The sequence below is a fragment of the Pangasianodon hypophthalmus genome, chromosome 24, assembly GCF_027358585.1.
Source record: "Pangasianodon hypophthalmus isolate fPanHyp1 chromosome 24, fPanHyp1.pri, whole genome shotgun sequence".
NCBI lineage: Eukaryota > Metazoa > Chordata > Actinopteri > Siluriformes > Pangasiidae > Pangasianodon > Pangasianodon hypophthalmus.
The window spans coordinates 16,482,095-16,493,139 of NC_069733.1; the positions used below are offsets into that span (position 1 = coordinate 16,482,095).

The following is an 11,045-nucleotide window of genomic DNA, read 5'->3' on the forward strand; positions in this document are numbered from 1 at the left end:
CCAAAATAGCAGATATGTATGTAATTTTAATAATCCCTATAAGTATTAATGGCAAGCTTCAAAAAAAGGAGTGTGAAGGAGGAGTTCTGAGTGCTCGGATTTTCAGACGCTAAATCGCCTATTAGCATTAATATCACCCAAGCCACAGTGGTCCGTGATATCTATATATATTTATATGTTAAATATTTAATGTTCAGCTTCTCACAGATGCATGTGGAGCTGAGATCCAGGAAAGCCGTACTGTACAGCGTTCATGCTGACTCACTTATAGATACTGAAGACTAGTTAAGACTTCTTTGAATCTAAGAAAATATGCGTTTAATCATTCAAAAATGTCTCAGGAAACAATGCTGCTTTGAATTTTGCTCAGTTGAGTTTCCTAGCATAGAATTAGCAAATACACAAAATGTGGTTGATTAGGATCTATGCTAATAGCAAGAGAGCATTAAGGACATTCTAATGATTTACTTAATGTTTTAATTTAATTAAAAATTTACTTTGTGTAACTTTGTTGTACTGTCGATGTGACGGCATCCATCAATATCACAATCTCAGTGAAAAAGAAAAAAGAATGCAATTTTCTTCCCATGACCTTTAAGAAATTTGTATTTGTAGTATTTCAATTATATAAAATATAATCGTGAATTATAGGCGTGAATATAAAAAAAAAAAGTTTCCAAACACAATTTCAATTTTCTTTATTTGTTACAGGATCCGATCAAATTCATTCTTTTTTCTTTCCACTATCCAATCCAATCATTTTTGCTGGTCCCTGATTGGTGCCATCTCACACATTAAATTAAAAAAAAAAATTGCATAAGAGTGGGTTGAATTTAGTCCTGGACATGATGACCATTAAAAAGTTCATCAACCTGAGTTTTAAGGAAATGGGTTTTCTCATCTGCGGTAATTGTACAAAACACTACAGATGCGTACGTGGTGATTAGGTTGAAATTGACTTGTCACAGTGAGCTCTGATTTACTGCTGGGGATGTTGTCAAAGGACGATGAGGACGGGTTTAAGGTTCCTGAACAAACGGCAGGCTCAAGGGGACGCCATGGAGCGAAAGCTGTCCAAGCTGAGCGAGACTGACCTGCCTGGGAGCCTAAAGTTTCCATCAGCGCCTGTGTTTATTATACTGCCAAATTTTTGATTCCTGCTTCTGTCTGTATTTATTTTGTCTGTCTGTCTGTCTGTCTGTTTTGGTACATTTCTATCATGTTGTGATAGACAATAAGGTTTCCTGCATGTTTATCAGTTCCTTGTCTGAGTCAAAGTGAGAAGCTAAAACAAACGCACCCTCCTGCTCGGTGCCCTCCTGTGTGCCGTCCAAGTCAATTTCTGTTCTATGCACTGTTTTTCTTTAAAGCTTGTTTTCTCCCGTCTCTCTCCCCCTACGCTGCTGCTGCTGACAACCTCCTCTTTTTCTCTCTCTCTCTCCTTCTTTCTCTCTCTCTCTTGCTTTCAAACTCAATTTCAAAGAGTCGGTAGAGCAAAGCGGTGGCTCCAGAATTGGTCAGTCACATTTTCTCATTAATTTGGGAACGTGGTACACGTTTCCCGATTACAGCTTGAATAATAAATAGGCCACATGTCTCTCTCTCTGTCTCTCTCTCCGTCTCTCTTTACTGCCGTGGGTGTGAGACGTTTAATTCCCAGCCAATCTGCATGCATTAAGAAAATGGGGTCTTGGCGAAGGAAAACTCGGCTACGTGACGCAGGCGTTCTGCGTTTAATAAACAAGTGACCGAGGCCTATTACCACAGGACAGACGCAGAGCGGCGCCGCCATCTTCACAACGATCCTGTTGGGATCTCAAAGGTTTTCCTGTATGCTCAGATGTTTGTTTCACTGCTTCTTGATTAAGAAGTAATTAAGATTTTAATTAGTGATTTAAATTAAAATGCTGTCTGACAGGTTACATGCAGAGACACAACAGGAGTATGTGACAAAAACAAATACAGACGGAATAAATCATTTTACCCTTGACTCTGGAATCCATACTTAAATTGTGCCCTTATATAATCACACGTCTTACGTCTTACGTCTTACAGGAAAAATAAACGTGTAAAATGATGCTGAATGTAAATAAAGTCTCGCAGCATCATTTTCAGGTGACATGGTTCCCTCTGCAGTCTGACTGAGGTATTCAAACACACACACTCATAAATCTTTGAATTGCTAAGTGGATTTCTACATAATTTAGTTTATCCCCCACCCTAAGCGACGCTACAAACTGGTGCAATAAAACAATTTCGCTGAGGCTGTATCTAATAAGGGTGCAATGTTTTACTGTGTGTCCGGAGTAATGACACAATCGAGCAGAAACTTGCTCCAATTACAGCCTAATGAATCAGTTCACATTACAGTGTAATAAGACGCATTAATCACAGCAAGTACAGCGGGAACACTCGGGCCGAGAACCTTAACTCAAAGACGGATTTTGAAGGGTTACGTTTGTGTGAACTCGTTTGTTTCTTGTAACGGACAGATAAAAATCAATATATACTGTATGTTATATATAATTACACCACAACACTGCTTAAGAGCATCAAACCTTATATTTAAATGTAAATAAAAAAAATTTCCTAGTAACCACTAAAGCCAACAGGTACTAGTTAACCTCTGTGTTGTTACCTGAGCTAAAATTAAAAAAAAAAAAAAAAACTTTAATTCTAGCTAATCTGTACTTAGAGCAAAAGCAAAAAATCTGTGTCTGTATTTGGATTCTCATGATGATATGCTCATGATAATTTTTAACAAGTCTAGTTGGTTCTATTGAAAATTATAAACAAACTAGTCAACTCATTTAAATCACTGCAACCCTGACCAGGCAGTTACTAAGGATGAATGAATGCTGTAAATACATCACACAGTGATTCAGGTACATGTCCATTGTTAACATGGTCTTTCTTTGTCCCATAAGCTTCATATCTGACAGCATAAAAGTAAAAACCTCCTGCTTGCTTGACGTTTTTTTGTTGCTGTGTCCTGTGAAGAAAAAAAAAAAAAAAAAAAAAAAAAAAAAAACAATGCACCTCCTATTTGTATCTATATCCATTTGGAACACGTGTTTCATTTTGTAGTTGTTCAATTCCATTAATAAATGTTTGTGTAAAATGTATTTCTCTGGAACATTTTCATGAATTTTTCAATAGCAGAAGCAGATTTAATAATTTTGTGATTTCAGTTGGCCAGGAATATTTGTAATGATTGGATCACAATTTTCCCAATGATGCATTGTTTCCCCCAAAACAACACAAAATGACCACACAGATTAAAAACAGACTTTAATTTACCACATATTCAAGTTTACATGTTCAAGGGCATGTGATTAAGCTGCAACACGGCTGCAGCGCGTATACAGAGGAAGTGTTTTACAGTCCTTCTCCACCACCTCACAAGTTCTCCCTCAGTTTCTCTTTTACCTTCTCTTCCAGATTTGCAAAGTATTTCATTTGGGTCAGGATCTCTCTGGCTGACTGCAGGTCCCCTGAGAAAATTGGGGTTAGGACATAAAATATAACTAAAATAAATATTAAAAAAAAGAAAAAAACAACCACTTTCTCCCATGAGTCAAGGAAACACTCTCCCTCGCTTAAGAGCAACCTTGGCAGCGTGCACCGATATCAAATTTACAAGGAGTGAAGAGGAAAATAAGAGGATACCTTTGTTTAGAGATGCATTCATCTGTTCAGTCAGGTTTTTCAATGTCACTGGAGGAGGAAAGAAAAGATGACATGTATTTACAGCATAATGGTACCCTCGCATAAATGAATGAAAATGGGAATGCCGCAGCACAATTTTTTTTTTCGTCCTGTCAAAAATAAATAAAAAAAGAGCACGCTGGGCACAAATGAATAACCAAACCGATAAAGATAGAAGGATAAAAAAAGAGCGAAAATGAAAATGTAGCCTTGAGCATTTCTATAAAGCGTGCATGAGAAGTCAAATAAACAAGGCCTACGTGTGGGTGTAGAGATGTTCATTGGCTCTTTTTTTTTTTTTGTTAAACATGCTGTGTAGCAGTGCTCACCTTGCACTTCCTGGCCTATAGCGTTGACCTCATCGAGGCTCAGAGTCTCTGCCAGCTTCTCATTGACCTCCATGAGCTTCAATAGCAAGGCTGGATCTGCTGCAGAGTCTGTGCCTTCCTCCAGCTCGACTCCTCGCAACTGCAGCTGCGATTAAATCATCATCATGACCAGTGAATGTCACACTCCACAAAATGCTACACAAAATGACTTTAATACCACAGTGATGTTGAATTGATGTTGATTCTGAAAATCTGATTGGCCAGGAGGTGTTGATTAATTTTCTAGAACAGCAGCTCTGACAGCAGTGCAGCTGCAAATATAAAATATAAAAAAGTTTATATTAACATGTTTCTATAGTAACAGTTCATCGACGGGGACTTGTACGGCAGACACGTCATTTAATCTACAACTAATAATAAACAGATTAACAAAGAAAAACAAATCATCGCTGATATGGTTATGTTTTCTACAAGGAGAAGTTTAAGTGTATGGAAGGAGTCTCCAGTGCGAGAGTGAAAGCGAAGTGTTCCGGAAGGATGACTTTGTCTTTTGCGGCTTCTCGGTAGAAAGTTGCAAAATTTTGCAGTATTGACTTCAAGACAGAGGAAAAAAAAGTGGTTGATGAGGGAAAATTGTTTATAGCTGCTATAACGTAAATGAGAACAGGAACTAATGTTTCATGGACGGTCATTAACATTCGACATTACAATACATGGATGATATTTAAGTGCAATGTTCTTTAATAAATAAATATTGTTTGTGTTGACAAATTGCTGTGGTGTAAGAGGAATAAAACACTTCAGCGTATGCTGTTATAGGAAAATAATCAGTTTTTTGGTCGTAACTTCATTTCATATAACATGCTCACTAGTGTTTCTCCACACAGTAAGTTTTTTGTTTTTGTTTTTTCACTTTTTCAGTTTTCCTTGTTTTTTTTTATTTGTTTTCGTATTTCTGATGAGTGAATGAAAGTTTTACGAGTATGTTTTTCACCCCTGTACACACCTACAGCCAGAGATGTGTTGGTTTTGGGTTTGTTTTACTTGTGTTTTATTACAAATGAACCAAAGTTTAACTTTGGTCTCTAAGCTAACTAGCGTAATGCTGTGTTTAGGTCGTAAGCTTCGTAAGCTTCGTGTTCCAGTTATATTTCACTCTGCTTCTCAAAGTAATGCCTAAAGTGCCCAATTTTGTTCATACAACAAACTTGTGCACAATCATAAGGGGGCCATGAAAATGTTCACACACTGGAAAAGTGTCCCTGGCAGCAGCAAAAAAAAAAAAAAAAGAACTCCTAGTATAATTAACAAACACCATTTTTTGCAAAGAATATAATATTTTATGCAAAGAATATAATAAGCTGAAGAAAAAAAATAAATATTACTGGTGATTTTTATGATGAAGTTTGTCATCGAACTCTCAAACAATCTTATGTTTTATACCAGGCAATTTTTTTAAAGGTTTTCATGTCTCAGTGTCATGCTGTAGGAAGCTAATTCAAGATTTTGCAAATAAAACTAAAAAGCTTTCTTACCAAATAGACGCTCCGTGTGAGAGGTTTCTGGAGAGTCCTGTAGGCTTTGTTTACCAAGGCTGATTGCTCTTCAGAATATCGCTGTTCTGTCTGGAACAAAGAGCCACAAAAAAATCATCCAAATTAATGAACTACGTCTCATTGTGTTCAAGAAATCTGACATACACCCAGCTAAATATAGCTCAACAGGCAAACGCGGGGTGTCAAAAGGAAATTGCTCTTTTGTAAGTTCACAAAAGGGGGAAAAAAGTAATCTAAAACTCTGACATTTTGCTCACAGCAAGTCATTCACAACTATCACACAGGTTCAGAACAATCCCAAAGCACACAGCTGCTCTCTCGAATCACCAGTCCTCAGCCACGTTGATAATTGGATTTTTCTTCCTCTTTCTCAGGTGTCTCCGTGTTTGGGTAATGGCGGAGGGACCAGGAGTTAGTCAGCTCTCTCTGGAGTGAGGACGAGGCGAGAGACGGGTGTCGAGTAGAACAACGCGAGGGAAATGGGGGAGAATGAGCAGCACAAGGAGAACCTTTTCAGCTGTCAGCGTTCGTAAAACCCGTCTGAATCAATAGTACTACGGGGAGCTTTGTGGTCTGCACACACACACCTCGCAATGATTTTATGTAAAGATTGCAACTTTTGTTTACATGATCACTGAACTGCACTCGCTGCTTTTTGTAGAAAACAAGTCACACAGTGACCTGGGGAATCAAGACGCTTGAGAACACTTCAGAAACAAACTTCAGAAACAGAAGGAGGATCTTAGCTGACCATCAAACGAGGGGGCGGGGTAATAAACCGCAAGGGCTCTGGCACTGCTATCAGCAGGTAGTCGAATGGCATTGGAAACCTTTAAACGATGTGCAAGTCGTTCAATCGTGAAGTCGTAATGACTTCCTGGGATTTTCACACACAACAGTTTACACTAAATGGTGCGAAAGACAAAAAACATCCAGTGAGCAGCAGTTCCACAGACAGAAACACCTTGTTGATGAGAGAAGGTTAAAAGAAGAATGAGACTGGTTTAAGCACTCTTTACAACCGTGTTGAGCAGAAAAGCATCTCAGAAAGCACAAGACGTCAAACCTTGAGGCGGATGGACTACAAAAGTAGAAGACCACTTCAGGTTCTACTCCTGTCAGCCAAGAATTCAATTCAATTCAATTCAATTCAATTTGTATAGCGCTTTTAACAATGGACATTGTCACAAAGCAGCTTTACAGCAATAATTGGATTCAAAAATATACATATATATTGTAAATATGTGAATTTATCCCTAATGAGCAAGCCAGAGGTGACGGTGGCAAGGAAAAACTCCCTGAGACAATATGAGGAAGAAACCTTGAGAGGAACCAGGCTCAAAAGGGAACCCATCCTCATCTGGGTGCAATGGATAGTGCAATTATAAATAAATCCCTTGTATTATTGTGTACTATATGGACAAATAGTGCAATTGTGCAACCAGTAAATTCATCAGTTTTCGCAAGATGTCTGGTTGGTTAAAATCTATCCACTGTCCACTGATGGAGTCCTGAACAGGAAAGTGAGGCTATAGTGGGCAAAGGGTTCATGAAACTGGACAAAAAAAAAACATCAGCTTGAGGTCTGATGAATCTTGATTTGTACTGCGATGTGCAGATGGTGGGGACAGAACACCCACAAACAGCATGGATTCATGGACTCAACCTGCCTTATGCAAACACTTCAGGCTGGTGGTGGTGGTGTAATGGTGTGGGGAATGTCTTCTTGTTCCCACCAACAAAATGTATGAATGCCACGGCCTGTCTGAGTATCATTGCTGATCACATGCATCCCTTTATGACTGCAATTTACTCACCTTATAATGGCTTCTACGTCATCTCAAACTGGTTCCATGAACATGAAATGGAGATCTGAACGGGAGATTTTGCTTCATGAACGTGCAGCTGACAAATCTGCCCCAATGATGTGATGTAATCATGTTAACACGGACCAGAATCTCAAAGGAATGATTCCGACACCTCGTCATATCCATGCCATGAAGAACTGAGACTTCTGAGAGCAAAGTGCATCCCAGCCAGTATTAGTAAGATGTTTCTGTTAAAGCAATCACTGTGTCTAAAAGTTTTGCTTTTTCATTTGCTACAAACTGTGCAAAGATTTGCTTTAAAAAAAAAATTATATTTTAAAAGATATTATAAATCAAGTGCTTGCAGTGTGTTCTGACTTGACTATAATTCCCCCATACCAGCAGCAGAGGACAGTGTTACTCTCTCTCCAGCACCACTTCCTCTACAGTAAAACTTTGTCATGAAAAGCTCAGTACCTGTGATTTCTGGCTGAACTTGTCAGGATGCAGAGATCTCTGCAGCTCTATGTATTTTCCCTGAAGCTTCTGCGTGTCCAAAGCAAACGTCTCATCACTAGAGTTGAAAAATTAAAAAAAAAAAAATTATACAGAAAAGGTATTGAGGATTTGATTTGTCTGATCTCAACTTTTCTGACACTTCAGTAGTTGAAGTTCATTGCATTACAAATGAAGTAATAACATTAGCTCAGCTTGAGGTAGCATGAAAATGTCACCACTGTTCCTGACTGGAGTAAAAGTAGTCAGACAAAAAGGAGCTAACAGTGACATTTAATATGAACTCACATAAAGGATGTACTGCAGAACTCCATTCCTCTTTATGTGTTCGTTATTGAGGAGGATCAAGAAGATTACGCAATACGATAGACCAGGAATAACAAACTCTGAGAACTGCTTCATGGCATAAATAATTCATCATAAATATATAAGAAGTCTAAAGCTGTTGTTCATCCCAAGTGTCTCTATTACAGTATCTATTCTTTAAGCATGGGTCAACAATATACCTACTTGATGATTTTTATTATTATTTTGGATGCAGGATTTTTCAGTTATTAAATTTAAAAAAATGATATCACACTGGTGGAGATTACAAAGCATCAGTACAAAGGTTTTTGGTTTTTTTTAATAGTTGTTATTGGTATTTTTATTACGTTTATACGTCGCTTGAATTTGAATGTGTTGAATCTAAAGTGCGATAACTTCCATGAATTGAGTATTCTTGAATCTAAGCAAAAGAGTGCTGTTGAATTCTCTATACTGCTCAGAAGGTGTTGATTAATTTTCTACAACAGCAGCTCTGACGGTAGTTCCGGCTACGTGGCATATCACCTGTTTATATTAATGCACTTCTTCTAATACGTTATCATTTCTATAGTAACGACTTACAAAGGGACTTGTGCAGCGGACGCTCCACATAATCTAATCTAATCTAATCTAATAATAAACAGATTAAAAAATGTTTCCTTTAGTTAAAGGAAAATGTTATCAATATGGTGCAATTTTTTCTAAGAAAACATATATTTAGCATTTTTGGAAGGAGTCTCCAGTGTCAGCACACTGTAACAGTCAGTAAGTTTTCCACGATTATCTAACAACTTAGTATTTTATGACATTTATACCATAACGGAGTTGAATTCTGGATTCTGATTGGTCAGAAGGTGTTGATTAAGCAACTTGCACGGTGGACGCTCCACATAAAAGGAACAAAAAATGTTTAATTGTTGATATTGTGATATTTTCTGTAAGAAAATGTTTAAAAATGTATAGAAGGAGTCTCCAGTTTCAGGGCTTTGTAACAGTCAGTAAGTTTTCCACCACCAGGAGATTTCTGACTTACGACTCACATGACAAGCTGTGATTTTTGTCTTATTAGCTTCAAAAGAAGAAATAAAGAGAGGCTGGTGAGGGGACGACTGTTTATAGCTGCTAAAACGTAAGTGATAACAAGAACTAACCTGTTTCACAGACGCTCCATAACGTTAAATGTAACTGTAAAGGGATAAAAAGTCACGTCATGATGAGTCGCTCTTCAATAAATAAAAATTTGTAAGCGTTGGCAAACCGCTGTTGTATAAAAGGAATAAAACACTTGGGTACGTGTTGTCAACTTCGGTGCGGTGATAGTAACTCTGCTTCATCAAACATCCCTTTGTTGATTATTTTCCTATAATAGTGTAGGTGAAAAGTTCTAATATTTCTAATAAACAATGCATACCTGTTTTTAAATATTTTTTACTCTTAAAAAATGGTGTGATCATAAATATGTCTGTGGATTTTTTTGTTTTATTTATGCATTCAAACTGTCTAGCAGTTTTTTAACACCCACACTGTGTAGGTCCCCCTTGTGCCGCCAACAGCTCTGAGCCGTCGAGGCATAGGCTCCACATGACCTCTGAAGGTGTGCTGTGGTGTCTGTGCCCATTGTAGGAGCTTTCGATGGTAGACAGGGTCAGCATGGGCACACTGACCGGTCTGCGATCCACTGTGTGTTCTGACACATTTCTATTATATCCAGCATTAACTTTTTCAGTAATTTGTGCTACAGTAGCTCTTCTGTAGGATCAGACCAGACAGGTTAGCCTTCACTCCCCACGTGCATCAGTGAGCCCTGGGCGCCCATGAACCTGTCTCCGGTTCACCAGTTGTCCTTCCTTGGAAATCTTTTGGTAGGTACTAACCACTGCAGACCGCGAACACCCCACAAGACCTGCTGTTGTAGAGATGTTCTGACCCAGTTGTCTAGCCATCACAATTTGGCCCTTGTCAAAGTTGCTCAGTTTCTTACGCTTGCCCATTTTTCTTGCTTCCAACACATCAACTTCGAGAACTGATTGTTCACTTGCTACCGAATATATCCCATCCCTTGACAGGTGCCACTGTAATGAGATAACCAATGTTTTTCACTTCACCTCTCAGTGGTTTTATGTAAAAAGTTGTTGATCAGTGTGTGTGTGTGTGTGTGTGTGTGTGTGTGTGTTTACACACTGTAAAAAGTTCCTAGTCCCAGAACATTCGAGAAACCTGGCCAAACATTATACCCTGTAACTTCTTGTTTTAATCAGGAAAGGAATTTGAGTTATTTGAGTCAGTACTAAAGTCATGTCATGTTAAGTGAGTTTTTTTTATTTATCATTATTATTATTATTATTATATGTAACATATTAAACTTACCAGTTTAAAATCTGAAAATAAGTAGCTTTGTCATGAGGAGGCTGGATGGTGTTGCAGGAGGAGCAGAAGAACAGCTGGGCAGATGAGCCGCAACTCCAGCACTTTCTCACTGAAGAACATGAACACAAACTCCGTGTCAGCTTCAGGGTCAGGAGCGATGTCGCCTTTTTAACATGAAAAATGTCTTTTCTGACAAAGTGGAGCGTTTTTCCAGGCGCTGTACATGAAGTCACAGTGCTGCAGATGTTCTGTAGGTTCAGGACACATCTGTGAGCCGCGCGCAACATCTGCACACACTGCATGAATCTCCAAAGTCAACAACATACACACACTAATGAATGGCCATAACTTACTACACGAGACGCCCCCACTTCCGGGTTGGAACTGCGCATGCGTAGTCGCGTCCACTGAATTTTAGATGCGGAAGAGTGTTCGTGATGTGCATTTCAAAATAA

At 38.5% G+C, this 11,045-nt stretch overlaps 1 protein-coding gene across 1 annotated transcript; it reads right to left on the reverse strand.

Moving 5' to 3' along the window:
- Window positions 1-3,278: 3,278 nt before the first annotated feature.
- hscb (HscB mitochondrial iron-sulfur cluster cochaperone) lies at window positions 3,279-10,983 on the reverse strand. Its single transcript, XM_026931134.3, has 6 exons — window positions 10,591-10,983; window positions 7,879-7,975; window positions 5,573-5,662; window positions 4,038-4,182; window positions 3,670-3,717; window positions 3,279-3,494 (listed from the first exon to the last, which is right to left on the reverse strand). Exons 1-6 carry the CDS (start codon window positions 10,890-10,892, stop codon window positions 3,400-3,402), a joined length of 777 nt encoding a protein of 258 aa, XP_026786935.1. The 5' UTR covers window positions 10,893-10,983; the 3' UTR covers window positions 3,279-3,399.
- Between the last annotated feature and the right edge of the window lie 62 nt (window positions 10,984-11,045).